Genomic DNA, 25,977 nt, shown 5'->3' on the forward strand with positions numbered 1-25,977 from the left:
TAAGCATAATAATAATAACAATAACAATATTAATATTATTAATAATAATATTAACAACAAAAATAATAATAACAATAAAAACAAACAAACAAACAAACAAATAAAAACTAAGAGAATGGTGTAAACAAAGCCAGATAATAAAGTTTTCTTTAATTTATTTATATAATTATTTTTACAGGCCTTTAATAGATTAAATGCATGTATGAGACTAGTCTCATGCCTCCTGGGCATGTGCTTTAAACAGTGGTGATTGTTTCAGGTGAATATTTAGGAGTAAAGTAGGGGACGTGGATCATTTAGCCTCCTGTACTTTAGCCAATGAAAGGGTTTAGAGCTGTAAGTTTTGACCTAGAGACACTACGGAGTTTTTACAGAAGGCTTTTTATCTAGGTCTTAAAAAAAACCCACAATCATGTATTTCTAAAAATTCTTTCCCAATAATGAATCAAAACCTGAACCCTAAAATGTAAAGGAAATCTTATTTAAAACACGTGCATTAGTTTGCCTTAACTTGTCCTTTTCAAACAAAGAAGCAAACAAACAAACAAACAAACAAATAAAAAACCCAGAAGTAAGTAAAGTGTAATTTGCTTTCGCATTTGGTCGCATTAACATTAACACACACAAAAAACAACTCTTTATTAAACCCAGTGGGTAAATTCTACACACCGGATATCAGAATGATTAGACAATAAACATATTATATAAACTATTATATTCGTGCAATTAAAACAAACAGCGTTTACGCGTTAACGCTGTTGAGGGAAAAAGACACTTAAGGCCTTACGCGTGCCTCTTTGCGCCCCCTGCTGGTCATCTAACAACACAACAATACAGTATCTGGTTTATAGTGTTTCTACAGGCACAATTATAATGGCAGCACCTGACTCCAAGCCACCTGTTATGCTTTTTTTCCCAAGTTAAAATGTTTAAATAAATCTCTTAATAATGTCTCAAATGAGTGAATAGGTGTTTAGTTTGTTAACTCTTGACGCCGACTTCTCAGAGCCGGATAAAAAAAAGATAAAGAGCGTTTAATGATTTGATGATCATCGAACAGGGAGGAAAAGTTGGCAAAGATGAAAATGAAGGTAAAAAAAAAAAATCCGTAGCAAACTGTATGAGACCTGAAAAAGTCTTGCGACTGAAATAGAAAAGTTCACGTTCATGTCACGTAAATAAGAAACAGCGCATTCAAACGTTTTTCTTCTTCATCGCAATAAACAAACAGCTTTGAAAAAAGAGATTAGAAAGAAAATTGGTTTTATTAGCTCAGAATGTTGTTTGGATGTATTGAGGTTTTATTTATTTAGTTCAACTTACCTGTAATATGGTGAAGTTTTCTATGATGTCTTTATTTCACATTTTTTGGATGGAGTCTCCAGTGTCAGCACTAAGTTTTCTAACTTTTCCGTTTCTCTGTACCATGACAATCTGCATTTACATTTTGAGACAGGAGACTAAGGCTAGTGAGTGAATGACTGTTATAGGTGCTATAACGTAAGCGATAAGAGTAAATAACGTTTTTCAAGGATGTAACATTACATTGATTATTTTCTGAGATTAGATACGTGCAGTTTAATATGTAGGATTGAACCAGACAATCGAGTTGAGTAAAGCATCATTTTATTAAGCGATGCTGATGTTCGAGTGTCTCAAAACACTGTACACATACATGGAAAAAACTGCACACAGTCATGACAGGATTAACAACAGCGATGACAAGCAGGCAGACGGCTGGTCGTGTCATACCGTGTGTCTTTCACAGCGTTCTCTTAAAGGGTTTTGTCCTTTTATCCTTTCTTCATTCACACTGGAAGCATTTCCATATATCTGTCCTTTGACACTTATTACGATCAGAGACTGAGACAAAGTGTAACTGATCATTTTCAGGAGAGGTTTTTGCATCGGAAAACACATGGGGGGTAAAATATATCTTTGTACAGTAGAGTGAGTGTGGTTTGAATGTTAGAAACAGACATCAGGCAGCGGTTCAAAGTCCACACGGAGGTCTGTAACTTTCATGGATAAAAAGTTCTGCCTTAAAAATCGTACAGCATGGCTTATAGTCTTTCGTTCTGTAGCAAAGAAATCAGATCCACTGACAGTAATATACACGGAAAAAGACCAGCACTGTACATTGAATACCTTCAAAATATCTCTTTCAAAAGCTGCACAAGAAACATCGCACTTTAATATCAAACACTGAGACACAACTGCTGGATTAACTCTGAAGTCGTCCGCGACGACCTTCGGTCATTAGATATTTTATACTAATATATTTACACGTCACAGGAAGAGCAAAAGCGCCTCAGGATTCGCCCTAATTAATTGTCCCGTTATAGAAAAGAACATCTGCAAACAACCGGAGATTTAAATACAAAATGAAAAGATCCCGAGATAAAAAAGGCACACTCTTGCACAGTGTAAATTGATGAGATATATGGGCAGATGGTCTTAGTGTCATAACGATATTCTGGAAGAAAGAAAACACAACGAGATCTACGTTTTTATATAATACTAAGGTTTAACTGAGTTACAGGCTTTTGAGGGACGCAGAGGGCAAGACGGAAAGCTGTAAGAAAATTCTTCTTCTTCTTCTTCTTTTTTTCAGTGCAGATTAAAAGTTAAGCATAAAAATGTCCAAACAACAATTATAACAACATTCCTACTGAAAGAACGGTCCATGTTAAATTTTAAACCTGCACAAATGCATTGCTGCAAAAAAAAAACATAAATAAATTGTCAATTAGTAACACAAAACAATAAAAAATGCTAATGTGCAAATATAATAATAATAATAATAATAATAATAATAATAATAATAATAATAATAAAATCTCTATTCCTTCTATGGTCTAATTCAGTGAAACAGAGCTTAAAAGAAAAATCCACCCTGAATATTTTGCATATTAATGTGTATAAATTAAATTGTACATTTCTTCCATCGACACATTGTTCTATGTTGGTGTCGTTGAATAGTTTCCTATATTACCCACAATGCTATGCTAATAGGTGTCCAGTGGGACTTAGCCCTCTTTCTACAGAGAGCAATGTGGTGACACTTTAATCCTTTAGTCTGTCCGGATCTCTCACCTCCTCATCAAACAGGTCAGTTTCTAAAATAAGCTTTCATGTCAGAATTGCCGTCCATGCCGTCGCCTTGTCATCTCGCCATCTCGCAGATCGTTAATTAGCTGAGCTGGGTTTCTGTAATGCGTAATGCATTTTTGATTTTTTTTTTACTGTAAAGTCTTTGCTACCTCTTTGTTGGACTCCACATTAATATGACACTGAAAGAATAAAGTATCTGTTTTGGCAACTTTGTATTTAACAAGATCTCAGAAGGCATCAGCTAACCAAATAGCACCAGGATCTCGAAACACCTGACAAATAATTACTTCTATACATATTTAGGATGTGCTTCAGGGTGGAGTTTCCCTCTAAGATCTCACCACAGTCTCAGTACTATTGCATAACTCTCGAGTCACTGGTAAAAGTGGCATGATTTGCATAAATATTTTGGTGCAGTAGATCAGCGGGTCTCGAATCCAGCCCTGAACGCTCTCCTCTTCCTGATCTAACTAACGAAGAGGTTTCAAATTTATGAGAACTGCTGCTGTAGATCATGTGCAAATGACTTTTATAGGTTTTCTACTCAGCTTCTCTAGAATAAACTCTGCCGCCAGTGGTGAATCTAAATAGACTACAAAATCTCATTATTTCTTTATCTAAAGGGCACAAGTGCTTAGGGGAAGATTAAAAACAATCCACAATGGATTTATAATTTTGAATGCGGTTATACCAATCTCTAGATACCAAAAAGCAGTAGTTGCAGTTACAGGTAATGATTTGTGCTGTCAGCGTGAGATCCCTGACTGAAAAAACCTCTTCAGGCTGCTTTCACACTTGTCGTAAAATTACCAGTGCAACATTTCATATGTAAGCCTACGGGACGCGGTCACGGAGCGAATATATAAAGAGAATTACGACATGCTGACTAGCAAATGCTTCTTTGTCAAATAAAAATAACTGTGTCTATTTTTCGGATGTTCACCAGTACATTATGTGTCACAGCTCAAAATATCTTGAAGTCGAACAACCTTGTCATCAAAGAATAATCTAGCGAGCAAGCCAGAGGATACAAGCTAGGAGCATTGTTATGGTTACAGGGTGGCTAAAGTGTAAAAGCAGAAAGGTGGCCGTGTCTAATGTCTTCCTGCAGTAAACAAAGACAGAATTAAGAAGTAAAAAGCAGCTTTGAGGTTTCCACATATACACACAAAAACATCACTCAACATCCCAGGCAACGATATCTAATACAGATGTACAGCACAGTATAACGCACAGCTATATGTTTGTCCATCCACAGCCATAAACCTATTTATTAATTCATGTATCAATTAAATAAAAAAAAGGAAAAGAAAAACAACTGTAAACAGACAGCTCTAGTTAATGTCCAAGGATCGAGTTAAAAGCCTCACGTTAGGCTGGAGGCCTAAACTCCTGATGCTGATCTCAGGCAACGGTTAGGACAGAATGGTGGTGACGAAGTCGTACAACCTTTTGGAATATTGCTCTGGATTAACCGTCGAGATTTCGGCTCCAGCCTAGAGCCAAGAGGGAAAATATCAGAAACAGAAAAATTGAAATACTCACTTTTTTCCAACCGACATTTTCTCAGAAAAACAGCATTACTGTTCACTGTAATGCTGATTTATTTTATTGAACGTATCAGCATTCACAAATTTAACACCTCTAAGCCTGATAATAAAATCTGTTACAGGAATTAGGTCTTACCCCATGCTTCACTGTCTTGGCTGCATGTGCTGCTTTTTTCTTAGCGTCGTATGGTGTGAGGATGTCGATTACTGCCATGAAGTACACTTCTTTTTTAGGGGCATCTGAGAGGAAGCGTAAATATACTTCTCTCAGGGATACTAAACATCACATGATTAAAAAATGGTCTATATGCATACTGCTACACCCGACTGTATTAATACACTCACTCTCGTGACTGCGTATGGCATAGACATCCACGCTGGGATCAAACTCTCCAGGCCCCAGTGGCTTGTTGCTGTCAAGTGTGTTGCTGGGACTCTCAGGTGGAGACCCGGTCACTCCTCCATCGCTCTCGGCTCCCTCCTCCTCTCCTCCTTCGTTCTCCTCGATCTCCTCCTCTGGCTGTTCCTGTTCTCCACGCTCCACATCGTGGAGTCCAACAAGCAGGCTATAGTCCATTAGCTTCAGCTGGGCTAGAAACTGTGTGAGCACACACACACACACACACACACACACACACACACACACACACACACACACACACACACAAACACAAACACAAACACTCAGCTTAGTTCAGCACTGAGTGACCAAGAAGGAGAATAATGCAGCGTATGAAGAAGCGCAAATCAAAGTTATGCTCCGATACTAATGTTTAATTAAATGACTCACAAACCTCCACGTCGTTCTTTAGCTTCTCCAGGAACATCTTCTTGTTCTCCTCATCTATATAGATCTTCTGTCCATCGTTGATGAAGTCATTGTCTTTGTATGTTGGGAGCTCCTTAGTCTGAAGTTCACATTGTAGGGGAAAAGGTATTAATCTTAAGAAGAAAAACTTCAGGTCACAAGCGACTTTAGAGTAAGTGAGTGTTTGCCGTAGATATATTCCACTTCTACATTGTCAGTGAACATATTTTGCATAAAGTCACCCTGAATCTGGTTTTTAAGAGCACAAAAACAACAGGAAAACAGCTCAGAAGGGCCTAGAAATCCAGACTCAATGAATATGCATATTAGAAATCCACTCAATTTGCATACTGGTGGATCATGGGCTTGAATATTTAATGATGCAATAGCATTTGCCTGTCATGTCTTTCTATAATAATACTAACGTTCTCAGCAAAATGCTCAGCTCCTGTTTTTTTTTTTAGAAGAATTCAGTGACAACTTTCATGCTGTGCCTGTCTACACAATGAAAATGAAACGAGCCCTAAAACGGCAGCCACTGAGCTTTATTAAATTCAGGCACGATTAAGCTTCAGGTGGGTGCGTCTGAGCACCGATATTGCACTTGCCATCACACACGTTACTGTCTGATACACCAGTTAAGTGTCATTCATAATGTCTCTTTTGTTTTATCCCCAATATATGAAAACATTTCGAATAGATAGAAATACAAATTCAACACTTTTGCACAGACTGTAAAGAGAAAAGGAAACATTTGTAATCGCTTTGTTTTTACAGTGGATCCATTAAACAAGAGCTAGAGTTTATGAACAGCACAAAACACAGTGTTCAACATGGGACAGGTGACGGGAGTGAGTTTATAGACGTGACATAAACGCTTCATGATATGAAACATCAGTCGCAGATTCTGTACAATAACTGATGCTAAACCTGAACGATTTCTCTCTCTCTCTCACACACACATACAGTATATATACACACAGTAGAATCCAGAAAAGTCCGGGTAATAGGTGACTGTCAAGAATAATAAATTCTATCAATTTAAATAATAAATTGTAGAACAAACAAGCTATGAATTAAGCAAGAAATAAAACACTTGTGGATGTGCAATTATAAAAAAACAATCAACATGATGATGATGATGATGATGAAGTACAGTAGAGTTACGCTTACCACCTCATAGTTGATTATTTTCCCATAACAGCACATCCTGTAGTGTTTTATTCCTTTTAAACCATTGCAGTTTGCAAAAATTAAAATTTTTAAGAACAAGTGCATCATCTTTTATCCACATTACCACTTTACCCATCATCCCCTATCTAATCCTTCTCTTCTTTTTCTTTTTTCTCTCTTAAAGACACAAAATGAAGTTTGTTGCATAAATAAAAAAAGTGCAGTGCATATGCCTCTGGCCTGAAGTCTATTTACCATAAAAGTTAAAAAAACAAAACATTTCTTTACAGATAATATTTTTGGATAATAAATAACATTTTTAAATGGTGGCTGCATTTAGAATCCCTGTGAAGCTACAGTTACTATAGAAATGCTCACATACTGTATTAGAATGCACTTTATTTTATATACCTTGTGCTTCAGCTGCATTAATATCAAAGCTTAATTATAGAAATAGGAATCAACACCTTTTAATCGATCAGGACTTGATTTGTGGACAAAAACTGTCTGAAACATGCAAACATTTGAAATGTCATAGTTCCAAGTAGCCTTGATTTCTTTGTTTTAAAAGAGCTACACTAAAGTGCCCCTTCAATTATACTTTTAATAACTGGCTCTAGCTTGATGATTCATTGCCTCTGCTTGAGGGAGGTTGTAATTATATCCCCATAAACACACTACAGTTGGTCTGATGTTCTCTTGGATGTCCCTGCAGTCACTGTGGAAGAAAACACGACATGAGTTCTGGACATGATTTTGAGCCTGCGCTCCTTCGGGGGACCCAATCAGGACAGAGCGTATGTGTGTGACGTCTTTGCGGGTGTGTCCTTACGTGTCTGATGGCGCAGTAAAAGCGTGTGGCGATCCGAATAGTTTGGAGCTTTTGGCTCATGCGAGATTTGGCTGGAGCTCCATCTTCAGGTGGGCGTAGCTGTTGGAGAAGAAGGTGACAGGGGCAGGCTTCACTCATGATCGCATTTAATACACGTCATTCTGCCGAGCTTTAAAATAAAATCACGTCACTGAATACATTTCAAGGAAGTGACGGGTTTTACAGCTAGTATTACAGCTTGTAAAGATTAGTACAAATTTTACACAGAGTACATGCATTAATAGGGAAGAAATCAAATGCCATTGTTCACTATACTGTACAAGTCATGGACAACTTTACTGCTTAAATAATAATGACACATTTACAATCATTTACAGAAATATTTCATATCCTTATTCTTAAAAGAGCACCAGATCTGTCTGGAAGTACATGCCGACAGGGAGTACATGCACCACGAGGCAGAGAACAAAGATACACATGCAAATTATTCACATGCCTTCATTTATACATTATGCATGAGACGTCACAAAGCAGCCAGCGGCCCCTTACTGAATCCCTACTTCACCAGATTGAACCAAACTCATAATATTTTAGATTCAATGCATTTACTGTGATATGAGCTTACAATCTGGCAAAAACATTATTTAGGCATAAATATCAAGCTGGACAAAGGATTTTGGGCATGTGTACATTTCTGTTTTAGCCCAAACTAGGCACAAAAAGTTACGTATTAACAACCATGTTCATGTACTTGAGCACATATACGACCAAAATAAAAAGATTATGGACTAAATATATGTGGAGTTTATACAGTAAGTGACAGTAATGAAATGGTTTATAATAATAATAGTAATAATAACTCGTGATCACAGGATGTCATTTCAATAAGAGAAGTAAACACTCAATTTTTCTTGTTTTAAGAGCACAGCTTCATGCTTTTCGGAGAGTACGGCATGCTACTATGCACCATAGAGTTCACATTTCCACAGTCAGGAAAAGAGGAGGGATAAAACAAAAGAAATCATTAAGACACTCAACCGAGCTGGAACAAAAATTCAGTGCCATTGAAGAGGAAGGCAAACGTTTCTTTTCTCCTTCAGACATTGTTTACAGCATTTATTTGGGGAGATTTTATACATGATACACGATTAACAAAGAAACGCGAAGCCAATGAAACATTCCAAACATGACCATCTCAGATTTCTCACACCGGTAACAAACATACATGCAATGTACCGAGCGTGCAAGTGCATGCTTATTTAACAGCAGTCACATGAGTAAATTCACACGTTTGATGTGTGCAGTAAGCGTCAGGATTATTTCAGATATTTTTTTTAAAAATCGTAGCGATTGTGATGGAATTTTTTACCTTTTCTTTGTCGCTAGCCTCTCTGGACACTGTGGACCCCTGTGAAATGTATTAAAAACAATTAAAAACAATGTTTATCATTTATTTTATTTAGCAAGTACCATATACATGGCTGTTATAATGTTTAACTACGTGGTCTAATCAATTAAAAACTAAGACAACAAACTTACTTTCAGGTCATATTTTTTGTGCACAGGTAGACGGGGACTGAACACGTTTCGCGTGACGATCATGTATGTCTCGTCTCCATCCACCGTGAGGCGATACATGCCCAAGAACTGCGGCAGAAGTGTGTTGCCATGACACTCCACTATATACTGCAAACAGGAAAAAAAAAATACATACAAATGAGGCTCTAGCTCACCAGAGTTCACCGTGAGGGTGACTCAGCTGCTTCACAATGACAGCTTTGTTCCAATCATAGCTCCTACACACTTCTCTTACACGCTTGGCTGCAGGCTTTTAGAATATTGGAAATGGCAACATTTAATGTTCAGGTCCATTTCTGACGATGTTTAATGGCCATGTTCTGTTTTACTGCAATATGTGCTTTATGTTTTACCATTAATTCCGTTAAACACTTAAACAAGTCCTGAATCTACACAGCATTTCATGAAGAAAAAATCCTGTGATGTGTTGCTTATCTAACAGGGTATTTACCACATGGCATCCTTACCTAACATCCTATTGGTGAAGTTTTATGTATGAGCTGTGATTGACAGTATGGTCAGTTTGGTTTTCTTGGATTTCTAGAGCACGTTGGCCACAGAAGAAAAGGAATCAAGTCTCAACATGATAGGCTGAGGGATTTTTTATTCTTTTGTATATATTTTATCTGGAAACCGTTTAAAATAATGCAAGTAATTGATAAGTAATTGGACCAGAGGGACCACGCCAAAACATCTAACCAAATGAATGTTGTGAGAATGAAAATATTTTGAAATTAACGATAAGCTACACCATTTACCATAATAATAATAAGGCAATGTTTATAAAGTGCCTAAGAAGGATGTCATTTTACCTGATGATATTTCTTCAGGATGTTGTGCATCTCAGCCACATCTTCACTGGTGATAATCTTGATGACGTACTTCTTGTTGTAAGAGGTGTGAAACCGTGCGCCGCTACGGCCCTGAGCGTCGCTTGGGATCGGCGCACTTCGTATCAGAGAGTTCTGCGAGAGGACGAGTGTGTTACAGATCGCACTGACATCCATACAATCGACTCAGATTAAAAAAACACCTCGTTCTGATTTAATAGCATGCAATTCTTTGTGTATTACTCTTTTTCTGTTTCTGTTACACGTTACTGCTGATCAACATTCATATTCGTATCACACAAGCTGTAACTATTGATTTGAAAGACGAGTGCACAGTAATATGCGATACTCTTTACACTGCCGTGTAAACTGTTGGAAAAAAATCAGCTCAGGGAAAAAAGTGCTGTGATGGACATTAAATTAAACAAAAAATAAAAACCTGACCACACCACAGTTTTTTGTTTTTTTACAATTTCCCAATAAATCAGTAGCAACTGCACAGTCTTAACTGGTGATTTTGTGTAATATTTAGACAATCTTAATAAACTGGGACCATTTATTTTATTAAAATGAGGCAAATTCTATATTTCTGTTGCATTTGTAAACAACCTTTATCTTTCTTCCAGGATAAAGACTGACATTTTGACTGCTGATGACATCACCTGTCTGCACAGTTGGCTGTTGTGGCTTCTCACAAACCCGAATGCTTCATATTGTAGTGTTATCATGAATAGTACGCTCAACACAGCTTAACAGTGTTTGTTGATATTCTTTCACTTTACTGGTATGTACCTTTAATGGGAACATTTTCATGTGTCTTCAATGAGTGTAATGTAATCTAATGTGGGAGGACATTAAATGTATTTGTTGTATTCAGTCATGAATTAATGAGATTAATAAATTATTTCCGGCACCTGATACTCCTGATCATCGATGGCAAACCTTTCCCTCAGATTTCGGAAGACAAGCGGGCAGTACTCTTTAAACTTGAAATGGCTTGGCATATTCTCTCTGTTCAGAGAGAGAGAGAGAGGGGGGGGAGGCAGGGATAATGAGAGAAAAATTGAAAAAGGTAAAAGAGAGAAAAGGACAGGAAGGAGAGCAAGAAAAGAAGAAAAAAAATAAATAAAATAAGGAGAGAGGGAGAAAAGGCAGAGAGAAAAATGAAAGAGAGAGACCAGCAGAGAAAAAATAGAGACAGAGAGAAACAGGGAGGAAGGAAGGAAAAGCAAAGAGGAATAAAAAAGAAAAAAAAAAAAGACAAGAGAACAGAACAGAATAGAATAGAACAGAAGAGAAGAGATAGGATATATATATATATATATATATATATATATATATATATATATATATAGCATTTTTTATGTCATTCTTTTGATTCTGTTGCTCTCAAATGATATATATATATATATATACGTATATACGTATATATATATATATCATTTGAGAGCAACAGAATCAAAAGAATGACATAAAAAATGCTGTGACTTCTCAAGCTGTGTATTTCCACTCGTACTTGTTGAAGAGGTGATTGTCCACTTTGATTTTGGAGTTGGCTTTGAAATCATCAGGCATCAGCATTACAGGGATCTGAATGTGACTGAGGTTATTTATCTGGAGACACACAAACAGAAGGAAGAGGAGAGCTCAGACACAGAGTCATCATTTTCACACAGCAAACACAGTGCATTTTATTGAACTCTTGTCATCAAGGCAGCTTTCTGGAACGGCTCCGAAAGATCCGATCGGACTGACCTCTAATTCACTGAGTACAATGGTGCACCGGTGGCTCACGGCCAAACGCCACCTTCCTCCTCAACACTTACTCACTAATATTCACCTGCATCCATTTTCTTTACTTTCCTGCTATTCGGGATGATTTCTGTACGGGATGATTTCTGTACACAGTCGACTGCAGATGCACTATTTCTATTTTAGTATCCTGTCAGGGGGCATATTTTGTCTGCCCTTTACTCTGGAATCCTACCTGCTTTTTATGACACTCCCTACATCATCTAAACACACACACACACACACACACACACACACACACACACACACACACACACACACACACACACACACACACACACACACACACACACACACACACACACACACACACACACACACACACACACACACACACACACACCAGTATGACGCAGAAGGCTATATCGGTGCACCTTCCCCTGTTTCTCCATCTGTCCTGACTGCATTGGGGGTTTTGCCTTCTATCTGTTAGCAAACTCCGTCATCAATCTGTATAGCGGGTACTTAATTTGGGTACTTAAAATCCTGTGTTTATATTGTGCTGGAATTAGAACACAAGTAATCTGTAAACTGTTTTCCTGCTTTCCCCTTTGACACTCTTGATGTGTCTTATCTTAGAGAGAGAGAGAGAGAGAGAGAGATTTCTCTTAGCCAGCACAGGCCAACAAGTTCATTCCACTTCATCTTAGAAGGGCACACTGTACATGTTTTCCAAAAAAAAAAAAAAAACCAAAATAAATATGCCAGTATGTCAAGCCAGTTAGCAACTATACCCACTTATGAACAAGACACAATAATTTCCTAAAAATATCTGCTCCAGTTTCCCAGAAATATTTTAGCCCAAAGTGAGCTTTGTCTACAATGAAAACAACTTAAGCGCTTGGTAACTGCAATAAGTCACTCAAAAATATATCCATCCCAAGTTATCGTGTACTTCTGTGTTTAAACATTTTTAACTAATGTCTCTTCTCAGAATATAGAATTCTTTTTATTAGGGGGCCAAGCACTAAATATGACAAACTACTTACATTAGCTACAACTGATGCTAATTGGTTATAATTTGACTAGAGAATCTATCAAGGACCTTATTTACAATTCTGATTGACATTAACCGCTTATTATCGTGTTTTAACACTAAAAGACAGGAAGTGCTAGTTGGCTGAAACCCTGAAACCCTGCTACAACTTTGCTGTTTATGGGCACGTTTAAAGTCGCACGATTGCAGCATTGTAAAAATAGTTGAACAAAGTTAGAAAATGTCTGCGTTGCAGGCAAGAATGTGACCTAGCTATGTATGATTAGATATGTAGGTAAGTAAATTTGGCATGCTAGATAACAAGCAACCTAAATCTGTTAAATCTTTCCTTATATCACTAATTAGCAGAGATGAAAAATTCCTCAATTCCTTCTGTCTAACATTTTTTATCCAATCACCAAGTTTGTACAACAGCATTGTGAGACAAACACGAGTTTTGATATGTGGCACAGTTTGTTCATAGCATGCAGGAAGTGGAGGCATGCTCTATTCATACCAAACTTGAGTAAAAGATCATGTCCGAAAGAGATTCAACACTAGGGTGTGCTCTAATTCACAAATTAGTAACATTTTGATGTACTGCCTTCAAAATTAGTATCTCCTTAGGAACTATGGAGTTCCGAATGGTTTTTGTTCTTCATTCAGCTCTTCAGCACTAAGGGGTAGAACTACGCCGGTTGAGCTCAAAGGCTTTAAGTGTGTGTGTGTGATGTGTCATGAACATTAACATTCAGTCCAGTGCCTCTCACTGTCCTACAGAACGCCCTACAGCTCATATGCCGCACTTCTGCGTCCAGGTATTCGCACAAGAATATTTACTTAGAAAATAGGTCAATGTCATGAAAACAAAACAAAAGCAATGCTTATACCTCTTACATACATGTGATATAAAAAGATCTAATATGCATGAAGGTTGAATCGTGAAGCACTGCTGTCATGTGTGGGGAATTATCTCAGTGGGTGATAAGCTGCCTACTATCAAAACTCCTGCACGTAATAAAATACAAAACACTGTGACAAAAACACTTGAATACTTGGTGTGAAATAGGAAGCGGGTCTGTGTAATTTATTTTTTTAAAGTGAATCATTATAGTGTGTAGTGGCTCTAATCGTCCTGATGGTTATACAGGCTTAGGCTTACAATGATTTCAGATGTGTTGTTTTTTTTTTTAAACAGCTTGCTCACATTTTACATGTAATCTTATTTGAATTGGTTTTGAGTATCACAGCAGAGCTTCTATAATTATGTATAGTTTCACACTGAGTGATGTGAAGATATTTTTATTCTCCTGACCAATCAATTTGGGGTCAAATGTGGAAAGCAAATATGGAGGAGAAAATGAGTCTTGTCATAGTGAATATTGAAAGCTTATGATGCATTGCCAATATTCCAATTTTGTGATATAATCAGATATAATGTGGCTCATTTTGGGCAGCAAGCGATGGGATACAACATTGTTGTGAAACCATTCTTATATAATATAGAACATTTTGTCATCTCTAATGATTATTATTCATTTTTTTTTATTACAGGCTTACTGTTTTCACACTGCTGAAAGACATTTGACAAAATGTGACACGAATTACCTCTTGGGAATTAACCAATATAATTCTAATTCCAATAGAATTCTAGTTGCTGGATCAAATCTGGGATATGAGCTCCTCCTTTTTATCTAGTCAGATTCCACTTTATACTCCCTCATGCAATCACAGCAATAAAAACACTCCTCTGCGTCAAACTAGGAATGAGACTATGAAAGCTTCACTGGCTTTAGAGGGAGGAATAATAATAATAATAAAAAAAAGAGAATTGGGTTATGTGCCAGAAGCAAATGATTGACGAAGAGGTGAAAAGGCATGAAATAAGGAGCCAAAGTAAATGGTAAAACAAAGTAAAAACAGCAATAAGTGGGTGCTGATCAAGGAGGAGGAACGAGTAATAAGTGGGTGCTGTTCTAATGGCGTAATTAATACCCACACTAGGGGCAAAGGAGCAAAGCATTAATCAGACCAAAACATGGCACTGATCAAGCTGTGCAGAAAAGACAGTAATTACAACAAAGCCTCAACAGCAGGTTATAAAACCACTGCCTCTCATCGGGACAGAACTCGGTCATCAGTCTCACTCCTATCTCCCATTAGATTGCCTTTGTGTCCGGAGCATAATTAGAAAAGCATCCAAAACAGACTGCCTGCTGAAGAGTAAAGGAAAGATTTATTTTCTCTACACTGAAAGGCAGAAGTGGAGCGTAAGCGGTAGTTATGGCTTTAGTCTCCAGGGTTGGAGAGAGAATTAGTCAGCCATTTCTCCTGGCCATCTCTCTTTCAGTTGCTCTGCATATGCCAGGTTATTTTTTTAGAGAGAGAGAGAGAGAGAGAGAGAGAGAGAGAGAGAGAGAGAGAGAGAGCGAGAGCGAGAGCGAGAGAGAGAGAGAGAGAGAGAGAGAGAGAGAGAGAGAGAAAAAACCAGACTCAGGAAGGCCAAAGCTGGCACTCCAACTGAGAATCTAAGCAAAAACTACAGCTTCCCCCAGATGAGGACGTGGGTTTGAAAGCCTTGTGAAGTGCATACACAAACAAGTTGTCTGCATATGCCCACACTTGTGTCATCTCATCTAGTGTTTCATTCAGATGAATAAACAGCAGCACTTTAGCATCTACGATTGACTTTGGACTAATATCTGCACAGTCGATGAATTTCTTATTCTTACTCGGGCAGAATTTTCATGCTGCGGCCATGTCGATGCATTTGTTATGGATACCAGACAGGAAGGAACATTACTGTAGAACATGTCACTTGGGGCCATTGTGTTTGTAAATGGATAATATGGGAAAACCATGCTTAATGGCCCCTATGGTTCATCTTTTAGCTGGGTCATACAAGTGGGATGTGGTGTTAAATTTCATTTGTGATGTGCGTTATGTGGTTAGAGGAATAGATCACAGCAATCTAGCTTGGCCAATCTTCCAATATGTATTCATCTGTAATCTATAAGTTCTAATAATAATGCTCTAAAATATAAAATGCTCAAAATACCCTTGATACTTAAAAAGTATCTCATTTACTGTCAGTTTTCATCACACTGCTGTTACAAGCTGAAAAAGAGAGCAGGTGGGAAGAATTTAATGCGCCAAGTCAAAAATAGAATATCATTTGATTTAGTTTCCTCAACAATGCTGTGTTATATTGGGCACTTGATAGACATCATGTACAACAAATAACCCAAGCTAGCAATTTGTATTTCATAAAAGTCAACTGTGAGGTTTGTACACTTTTTTTTTTTTTTTTACATTTTTTTATCAGGGTTTTGCTTTTACATTTATGCCATTTGGCAGACCAGCGGGACATACAATAGTGCTTTGAAATCTCAGTGAATACATCGAAACTGACAGGAACTACGCCACAGACAGGAAATATAGCACACAATGTTTTTTAAATTGTTTTTTATTTGGTAAGGAACTATGAATAACCATGAAACCATGACAGCATAACACAACAACTCATATGGGTGGCTGTTAGATCATTAGTTAGTAACCTCAAATAAAACCTTTTATTTGATAAGGTGGCTAAATTGGACGCTTGATAAAATTATTTTTCCATTAGATTGATTATTGATCAAACTGTAATTACTGTAATTTAATTAAAATAAAAAAAACACAAGCATTTAATAAATCTATGTTTACTCCTACTGGAGATTAAACAAATGTTTTTTGCTATTAAGTACTCAGGACCATAATGAGACGTGACCCGTTAAAGGTACGATCAGTGTTTCAAGTAGAAATTAGTGTTGCCTAACCCTGGCCCTAGCCCTAACCCACCTGAATGCGTTTTCTGATTTAAATAGCATTTAACATCTTGATGAGCTCTAAACACCAATAAAAATGGGTGGACTTCAGCTCAAACTTACTCATTATTAGCATATACTGTGATTCATGCAACAATCTAAAGTATAAGACACTTGGAGTCACGGATTCCAATTTCAGTTTATTAACAAATAAAACCTCAAGGAATTCTAAACCCAGTGCAGAGATCAACACCTTCTGACCTATCAGATTTGAGAATGCAACAGTGCTGTTTACACGTTTACATGTTTCAGAGCACTAAACGCTGGACTAGTAAGAACTGTGTATTGTGAATGCATTTATATAGCTAATGTTATTTCTCATATCATAAACGTGATTGAACTCTTCTGCACTCTGGGTCTACAGCTATAACCATTTTAATGTGCAGTGGATAGAATTTTAAAGTTGAAGAACCCTTTAGCTCATAAATTGCTTAACATTATCACATGTTAATTAACTAACAAAACTTCTGTTCTCACCTGTCGATATTTTCATTTGAATAGAAAAAAACCCATTCTGTAATTTTTAAGAACACTTCTGAACTATCTGGGAGTTGTTTCATTCACTGAGAGCTTGATCTGCACTTTATGTAAAATCCCACAAACAATTGTCAGCGGTGGCTCCCTCCATAACACCTCAGAATTTTTGTGAAAAGCTTCACAGCTCGAGTAAAAGAAACAGAACGCAACACATGCAGCTTCTACACACATCTGCACAGACCCCATAATTCTGGCTGGCTACCAAGCATCCTGAAAAGCATCTCATCTCAGAATTAGCACGAAGCTCTCAGACAGAGTCCCAGGGGCCCAATTATCGGTTTGCAGGACACCTGGGAAATGTTCTCCTCAATTAAAAAGCAGACAAAACATGACTATATGATGACAGAAATCAGAAAATTTCTCTGTAAATATAAAATGATCATTTCTTACATGATCAGATCTCAATCACAAATAGACCCAAGACGTGGAGGTGAGAAAAGGGGCCGGTTTAAGGCAGTACAACCTCTAAACCACAATACACATTCTCTCTCTCTATCTCTTAAAGCTAAGGTCCAACTCTCTCCAGAGATGCTAAATAAATATCATCTAACAAATTGTCACCACATCAAGGATTTTACTGTTTACTTTTAATCACTAACTGAAACACCTTTTTCCATTCATCATAAGTCTTAGGTTGTAGGTATGAATCCCTGTATATGTGCTGGTACTGTAAAAACAATAACATATTACAACAAGCGCATTAATATAAACCGTTTACAGATGGACTACTGTCTGAGCCGTGCTGTTATATGAAAAGTAGGCACATTTCACGTTTCTTCATTATACAATAAACATAAACGATGTGTGTGAAAAAATAAAATAATATATATATATATATATATATATATTATATATATATATATATATATATATATATATATATATATATATATATATACCGTTACTGTTTATTGAATATATATATATATATACTTTGTTGTTACATTTCTAATATAACAACAAATTAGAAACAAGTAGCCAGACTCTCAGGTTGACAGTGATGATATTGTTATGGACTGTAATTACATAGCTAGCTCATAAATGTTGTTATCAGAACGGATACAAATATTGCATATTGTGTTGACGCTGAAGTTTGCCGAGTGCTTAATATTATTTACAGGGCTTGTAAAATTCATACTCGTCTTCTATTTCTCTCTTTCTTTTATTTATTTATTTTTTTTTATTTCAAGCACTTTTTGAATAAAAAGAAAATCACAATTTTCCCTGATATTCCAGACTTTAAATTTCTTTATCCAATGTGTGAGGTAGCTCAGAGGTTAAGGAGTTGAACAACCAATCGGAAGGTTGTGAGGTTGAGTTGCAGGACCATCAAGTTGCCATAAACTGCTCTGTATAAGGGAGTCTGCCAAATGCTGAAAAAGTAAAATTCAAGCACTTCAATGATCTATATTAAATAATATTAATGTAAAATAAATTCCCACTTATTTTCTACCGCTTATCCGAACTACCTCGGGTCACGGGGAGCCTGTGCCTATCTCAGGCATCATCGGGCATCAAGGCAGGATGCACCCTGGACGGAGTGCCCACCCATCGCAGGGCACACACACACTCTCATTCACACACTACTGCAAACTCCTCACACACAAGGAGGAGGTGGGAATCGAACCCCCAACCCTGGAGGTGTGAGGCGAATGTGCTAACCACTAAGCCACCGTGCCCCCCTTGTAAAATAAATTAATAAATAAAAATGTAATTAAAAGAGCAGTCTTCAGAATTTGGTAATATTGTCACTGTAAAACTGAACCAGTGTGTGACTGTAATACACCACACTGTTGAGGGTTATTTTCCTACAACACCACTGTCCATAATCAATCACAATTGTGAAGCATCACATGTCAGATATACACAGTATGTCTGTAAATCTCCTGTCATTGCACACCATCATGTTGACATGACTGCTAGGCGCAGGGATCACCACTAAGGGCAGGTCAATAAGCAGTCGGTGATGTACTGAGACGTGTTTTAGGTACGAATTTGTTTCCAGTACACAGATTTGAGCTTTGTTCAGACTTACCGAGTGGTTGACCCCCCACATCAGCACGCTGAGAAGAGGGTCGCTGGAGCGGAAAAGCTTCTTCTTCTGCGGCATGAAGTGTTTTTTCTTCGTTTTGGTTTTGCTGGCGATGGCGGCGGCGATGCTGGCAGCTCCAGAGGCCATGTTTATGATTTTATTTACTAACCGAAAGATTAAAAACCTGGCTTAATGGAGAAATAAATGAATAAGTAGCTCTGTACTAAAACGACCGACTGTCAAAACCTCGACACCTGAAGCTACTGATGAGAGTCAAACGCGTCCCACCGGATGTTAAGAAGTACCTGTAATTCGTCCTTTCCTCCTTTATTTCCTCTCTCATCCCTCCGTTAAATGAGACTAATTCAATCAATAACAGTTGTAAATATCGCCTAACACACCGAGCTAGCTGTATTAGCTGTCATTGACGAGAACCTGAAGGTTATATAGCGTTACTACAAGGCTGAATAGGAGCACGAGCGATACGAGCACGAGCGCTTCTTTACTACCAAAATCCCCTGGAAGCTAAAATGCTATCGGGTTTTCCTCGTACGCGTAAAGAATTCCAAAAAAGGGTCGTTTTTTGTTTGTTTTTTATTTTTCCAAATTCAAGAACACGAGGAAAATCCTAAATTGGGACAAAACACCCACACGTTTAACCCTTCCTCAGAATAACGCAGAGGTTAGTCAGAAACCGTTATTAGCGTGCTAGCTGTTCCCAGATTTGAATATTAACGGTCGCGCTCGTGCGTACACGGCGTTAGAATTGTTCCGATGGATAAACCGAAGCAGACCGGTGTCGTGAAGCGGTGTAACTGCATCTCCGCCATCGCTAATGCCCTGCGCTTTGGGACGCTGCAGCTGGATGAAGGCGCAGAGCATCAGTCCCGCAACCCTCTTTGCCTTCCGGTTAGTCTTGTAGTTCACGGACCGCTATTGGCTTACTGATGCACGCGGTAGGGCTGCCATAGAAGAGTCGATTCTTCGAAACACGACTTTGTGCATTAAGGAGTCGACTTCAAAACCTTTTCGGAGTCGGTTCCATGAGATGTGATCGATTTAGCTGAGTGACATGAGCTTTAAGCTGATTAATAGTTCTGCGTCTCTTCTAATCCTCTAACATGTCCTTCTAACACGTCCAGACGTTTGAATAAGTGCCAAGGGCTTTACTTTTACTGCCTTCCATGTTTATAAGATTATAATGCTTACTAAAATAAAAGCTGTTCCATTTGTAACATTTGTAGATAGTAAATGTGTCATTTTTAATAATTTAATGTAATCACTTAAATTCTAATGCAAAATATGTAAAATAAATACTAATAAATGTTACATATTTTATTCCATGTTTTCTTTCATTTCATTCCATCTCTCTCTCTCTCTGTGTTTCTCTCTCTCTCTCTCTCTCTCTCTCTCTCTCTCTCTCTCTCTCAGAGTCTCTCTCTCTCTCTCTCTCTCTCTCTCTCTCTCAGAGTCTCTCTCTCTCTCTCAGAGTCTCTCTCTCTCTCTCTCTCTCTCTCTCTCTCTCTCTCTCAGAGTCTCTCTCTCTCTCTCTCTCTCTCTCTCTCTCTCTCTCTCTCTCTCTCTCTCTCTCAGAGTCTCTCTCTCTCTCTCTCTCTCTCTCTCTCTCCCTGGCATATTTCCTCGTTCCCAAGCTGACCTCCAATAATCAGCACGACAGTCTGCGCAGTTGTAAATCCACTGCGCCACGGATGATTTTGTGTAAACTGCGCGCTTGACTTTTCGTGTTTTTGCGCTAATTGGATTAATAAACAATGTAACCGAACGCTTTCACCATGAATCCTCATTGCGCGCGCTGCGGGAAAATTGTCTACGCCACTGAGAAAGTGAACTGTCTGGACAAGGTAACGTGTCCTTTTCTGTCCTGCACTCCAGCTGGGTTCTGACATCTCTATCGCTCAGTATATAATAATAATTCGTTATAAACACTGCACGTGTTGTTATTTGTTTGTTTGCTTGTTTGTTTGTTTAGTACTGGCACAAAGGATGCTTCCACTGTGAGGTGTGCAAAATGACCCTGAACATGAACAACTACAAAGGATATGAGAAGAAACCTTACTGCAATTCGTATGTGCATCTTTGGTGAACAAATCACTTAACAGCATGCTTTATTGTGCTACTTTTCCCATTCCTGAAGATGTGTGTGTGTGGGGGGAAATCAATTGTTAACTTCAAAAATCTTTCTCCATCTCTGCTCTGAAGGCACTACCCAAAGCAGACGTTCACGATCGTAACAGATACACCGGAGAACCTGAGGCTGAGGCAGCAGTCTGAGCTGCAGAGTCAGGTACACACACTATCTTTGGTTACAGCCTGGATTGCTCGTTCAATACCTGCAGATAGAGAGAGAGAGAGAGAAAGAAGAAAGGCATCACTCGGTTTTGCCTGACTGTGCCTGGGTGTGGTGCTCTCAGGTCAGCATGGAGGAAAGCAGGGCAGCTGTCCACTCGGTGGTGGGTTCGCACGTCCCCTACGAGTCACCACCTGGCAACCAGGGACTCGCTGCCAGGACCCTGCTGTCCTGGCTCTCAGACATGTACTTAATATTCAAGCCAAATACCAGCAATGGGCCTCGATGTTCAGCCTAGATACAAAGGAACATATCCATAAATAGAAAGAATAGAAAGAAACGAGGCATTCGGAAACATATAGTTAGTTTAGGAAACAAATTAACTAACTCCTTTCTATTCCATGGAACTCCAAAGATTACGTATATTAAGACTCACTACCTGAATAACATAAGCATATATTTTGATCACCATCAAAACTATTTGAAACGATTTTATATAAGGATTAAAAGTCAAGTATGTACAAGTTGTTTATTTCATTTTGTAAAACTTCCAAACCAATTGCTTATATTAGGACAAATAAGACTAGGTATCAACTTCAAAAGTAATGGCACCCTACAAAAGAGGTTAGTGTGTTTATGGCTAAGATTAGCTGAATCAGTATGACTTCATGTGTAAAGTTTATAGTGCTTTTATGTCTACAAAATGTGTACAATCCTCCTTTTTTGGTATTAAATGGTTTTTGTGTTCCTTGAGTTTTCTGTTTTGTGCAAAAATGGATTTCTCGTCTTTCTTGTGATCTGCAGGTGAAGTACAGGAAGGATTTTGAAGAGAGCAAGGGCCGTGGGCTCCGATTTCTTGTAGACACACCTGAAGTGCAGAGACTGAAGACAGCCCAGGAGCAGATTAGTAACGTAAGACCCGTGTGAGAAATTCTAAGATTATACATATGTACAGTCTTATGTAAAAAAAAAAAAACAAAAACATACACAATATCAATAACTTATACCACACTGTCTGTTAAGAACTTAAACTCCCTTCATTCCTTTAGGTTAAATATCATAAGGATTTTGACATGCCAGGGTCACACGCTGTCACTCAGGGCATCAGAGGAACTTATCTGGTACGAGCGCAGACGAGACCCGAGCATCAGACACTGCAGGGGAGCTACGCCACACACAGAGGTGTGAATCAGTACACCATGGAAATGGATAGGAGGCCAGGAGTCATTGTGGGTGAGTTCACAAGAGGACGTCTATTAAAGCACCTTTAGAAGTGAAAAGCATAAACATAGTTTTTAAAAAAAAGGATAGCATGAGCTTTTCAGTTTCAACTGAAAAAAAACTATCTAGAGTGAACAGTTTTAAATGAACAGAATATAGGCTTTTCATCAAGAAGGTACACGTTTGAATCAGACTACGGTGACATTAAATGCTTGACAATGCTAAATAAAATACTAATAACTATTCTTATAAATGTGCAATTTAAAAAGATGATTTGGAAGCTTGATATTCAGTTCAACCATAACATCTCATCTTACTTTATATATCTAACCTTTGGCATATTGCATGATCGACGAATGAAGAATTGATTGAAGAAAACCAAACATCTTGATTAAAATAAAACGGATTGGCTCTGGAGTGCTGTAAAAATGACAATGTAAAGAAAACCAATACATGAATTAGACTTTTTAGTAACACGCTCTTTTTCACCCTTTCAGTATGATGTTTTGCTCTAGATGTTGATGTTTAAAGTCATTAGAAATGTGCAGTAAGTCATCGTAAGGCAAACTGACCAGACGAAAACATTTAACTCACCCGAAGGACTTCATCAGCTGCTTTTCAGTGATACATAAATCCTATTCTGATTTATTTCACTGCCACCTTCAGCGCCTGTGCTTCCCGGAGCTTATTACCCTAGCGGATATAATCAGGGTCACAGCTACATGCATCAGACCAGCATGCACTCCCTCCGGTCCATGCAGCTGCAGTCGCATCCAGCAGCCATGGTGAGATCTTATTTTACTGTGTAAAGCCTGTGTTACTTTTAGTTATGTAAGATTATCATGTGGTAGCCTAGTGGTTAAGGTGTTGGGCTACCAATCAGACGGTTGTGAGTTCGATCCCAGGTCCACCAAGCTGCCACTGTTGGGCCCCTGAGCAAGGCCCTTAACCCTCAATTGCTCGGATGTACAAAAATGAGATAATGTAAGTTGCTCTGGATAAGGGCATGCTGTAAATGTAAATTATCAAGGAACTTCTGTACAAATGTTTTGTCGATGCTATAAACAAAGCATTAAGAATTAGTCATCTGCTTACATTAGCTACAAATTTTTTTTAAACCCAATTTTAGTGTAGCTAAAATTGTTATGCTGAAAGAAATGAGATGCAAGCATTTTTTTTTTAAAATACTCATTAAGGTTTTTCACCCGCTTGTGTGATCGTAAACTCCGGGTAAACAGAATCCTGGGTTATGTTTGAGGTTTCACACTGCTTCATTTTTACCCGGGGTTAACAAATAATCCTAGCTCTTCATAATCTGATGTTTCACACTACATTCCTAAACCCTGGGCTAATCTTATTTGCATATTTGTGCTATCTGCAACCACGATTGGCTAATTAAAACAGTAACTGGATCATATTCATATTTCATTTACACACTCGTTCAAGTATCATAAGCTAATTCTAAAATAAATATTAGGATTTTGATATATTTGTCCTGCCATACTCACGGTTTTCTCTGTTCTGTATGTTAAGAGTGTGTACAGGGCTTTGTACGACTACACGGCTCAGGATTGTGACGAGGTGTCGTTCCGGGACGGCGATCTGATCCACAACGTGCACCCCATTGATGATGGTTGGATGTTTGGTACGGTGCAGAGGACAGGCCGCTCGGGCATGTTGCCTGCTAACTACGTGGAAGGCATCCGCTAACCTGCGATAGCTTACAGAGGTTTAGATTAAATCTATTCACTGCAGAATTTGTTGGGACCAAGTACCTGTACATAGACAGAAGTAGGCCTCTATTTTAGTAGTACAGTAAATGATTAACGTTTTTAATAGTAAGGTTTCATTTTCTTACTCTGTCTAATATTAGATAGTGAACGAATGCATGGTTTTGTACGTAGACTGAAAACACAAGGTTTCAACTTAGTTGAAGAAATAGTTGAAGCATTAAAGCAATAAGAAAACTCATGGGTGTGTCTCAGAGTCCATATATGGGCTTAAAGACACACCCACTGATCTGCAAATAAATCATTTCGAATAAAAGAGGTTAAAAAATGTCCCTTCAGGCATTTCAGTCCCTCCAGGATTTCGACATTGAAGAAATTAACACAAAACCAAGTAAACAACATAATAAAAGCCTTTTTCCATTCACATTCGAACAGGAGTACTATAGACTATCAGAATCTAATTACACATGTATTTATTGATAGGGATTTAAAAGGATAATCATGTGCTTTGCAAGTTCTCAAATTTTGAGAACATTTTCAACAATCAATATCAAGAATAACAAAAAAAAAAAAAAACACAACAACAAAATCCCATCCAGAGAGAATAGTGCAACAGGCATATTTAATATAAACACATCCCTATTTTATATAACATTTACAGCATTTATCAGACACTCTTATCCAGAGTGACTTACATTTATATTTCAGTTTATACACCTGAGCTATTGAGGGTTAAGGGCCTTGCTCAGGGGCCCTGCAGAGGCAACTTCTATAATCTCTTCATTCCTATTTTTGTTTCATTTTGTGCAATGAATTGTCAAAAAAGAAAAAACATTTTTGTAATAAACTTTTTGTCCAAAATGATGCAGTACAAAAAAAGTCTTTTAAAAGCATGTACCGTATTTGTAACCTCTTGAATGTTTGAATATAAATAATTTGGAAATGTTGATGCACACATGGCATTAAAATGTTATTAAACCAGAAAAAAAGAGGACTTAATGCTCTTAAAAAGAAATTTATTGTTGTGTAAACTTTCCCTTGCTCCAACTGTGCTGCGGTTAAAAGAAACCGTAGCTTTCGGTAATCATGATAGAGGCAATATTTCATGCTTTTATAAAAATATCATAAAAACATTTATTTTTTACACAAATTTGATTTAAATAAGAAAAATACAAACACACACAGGTTTTGTATTTATGAGGACCTCCACTGATGTCATTGGATTCTAATTAATACTATAACCTTAATCAGAGCAACCAAACAAAAACGTTTTTATTTAAAAAAATACATATAAAATAATAATAATATGAATTATTATTGCTTCATTTTATGGAAATTACGGATTATTACTATGATTTCCAGCCTATCCTTTATGAGGACATTTTGGTTTCCTCACAAAGGGCTAAACTCAAAAGATCTGATAAGAAAGCGAGTGATAGAAAGTCAGTTCCTGAAGTTTTATCTTGAACGTTGCAAACGTTCCAGACTTTATGTAAAAAAGAATTTAGCAGATAACAATTTTAGCTGAACGTACAAAAATCCTGACGCAGGATGTAAACGTGGAGTTCAGGGTTTACTGTCTTCACCATTTCTTTCCGACTTTCACATTA

General features: G+C 37.7%; 2 protein-coding genes across 4 annotated transcripts; one reads left to right on the top strand and one right to left on the bottom strand.

Moving 5' to 3' along the window:
- Positions 1–1,609: 1,609 nt before the first annotated feature.
- On the bottom strand, positions 1,610–20,003 carry pip4k2ab (phosphatidylinositol-5-phosphate 4-kinase, type II, alpha b). Of its 2 annotated transcripts, XM_060873993.1 has the most exons (11): positions 19,112–20,003; positions 11,402–11,499; positions 10,800–10,896; positions 9,868–10,020; positions 9,017–9,163; positions 8,847–8,885; positions 7,478–7,576; positions 5,459–5,572; positions 5,010–5,262; positions 4,801–4,904; positions 1,610–4,610 (listed from the first exon to the last, which is right to left on the bottom strand). In XM_060873993.1, the coding sequence occupies exons 1-11, from the start codon at positions 19,253–19,255 to the stop codon at positions 4,530–4,532; spliced, it is 1,329 nt and encodes a 442-aa protein (XP_060729976.1). In that variant the 5' UTR covers positions 19,256–20,003; the 3' UTR covers positions 1,610–4,529. The 2 variants fall into 2 exon arrangements, with proteins under 2 accessions (XP_060729976.1, XP_060729984.1); XM_060874001.1 differs by lacking the exon at positions 7,478–7,576.
- Positions 20,004–20,766: 763 nt separating this feature from the next.
- Positions 20,767–25,131, top strand: nebl (nebulette). Of its 2 annotated transcripts, none has more exons than XM_060874014.1 (7): positions 20,767–20,970; positions 21,099–21,208; positions 21,329–21,413; positions 22,221–22,328; positions 22,466–22,649; positions 23,304–23,422; positions 24,171–25,131. In XM_060874014.1, the coding sequence occupies exons 1-7, from the start codon at positions 20,902–20,904 to the stop codon at positions 24,345–24,347; spliced, it is 852 nt and encodes a 283-aa protein (XP_060729997.1). In that variant the 5' UTR covers positions 20,767–20,901; the 3' UTR covers positions 24,348–25,131. The 2 variants fall into 2 exon arrangements, with proteins under 2 accessions (XP_060729997.1, XP_060730007.1); XM_060874024.1 differs by having other exon boundaries at positions 21,099–21,193.
- The last annotated feature ends 846 nt before the right edge of the window (positions 25,132–25,977 follow it).

The sequence above is a fragment of the Tachysurus vachellii genome, chromosome 1 (genome assembly GCF_030014155.1).
Source record: "Tachysurus vachellii isolate PV-2020 chromosome 1, HZAU_Pvac_v1, whole genome shotgun sequence".
NCBI lineage: Eukaryota > Metazoa > Chordata > Actinopteri > Siluriformes > Bagridae > Tachysurus > Tachysurus vachellii.

Excerpts from the sequence above, each read along its gene's own strand:
- pip4k2ab (XM_060873993.1), bottom strand. The coding sequence starts at position 19,255 with ATGGCCTCTGGAGCTGCCAGCATCGCCGCCGCCATCGCCAGCAAAACC. Across the intron at positions 10,021-10,799 it reads TCGATGATCAGGAGTATCAG|AACTCTCTGATACGAAGTGC; the intron begins GTGCCGGAAATA and ends GTCCTCTCGCAG. Across the intron at positions 5,263-5,458 it reads AGCTAAAGAACGACGTGGAG|TTTCTAGCCCAGCTGAAGCT; the intron begins GTTTGTGAGTCA and ends GTGCTCACACAG.
- nebl (XM_060874014.1), top strand. The coding sequence starts at position 20,902 with ATGAATCCTCATTGCGCGCGCTGCGGGAAAATTGTCTACGCCACTGAG. Across the intron at positions 20,971-21,098 it reads AAGTGAACTGTCTGGACAAG|TACTGGCACAAAGGATGCTT; the intron begins GTAACGTGTCCT and ends TTGTTTGTTTAG. Across the intron at positions 21,209-21,328 it reads AATTCGTATGTGCATCTTTG|GCACTACCCAAAGCAGACGT; the intron begins GTGAACAAATCA and ends TCTGCTCTGAAG.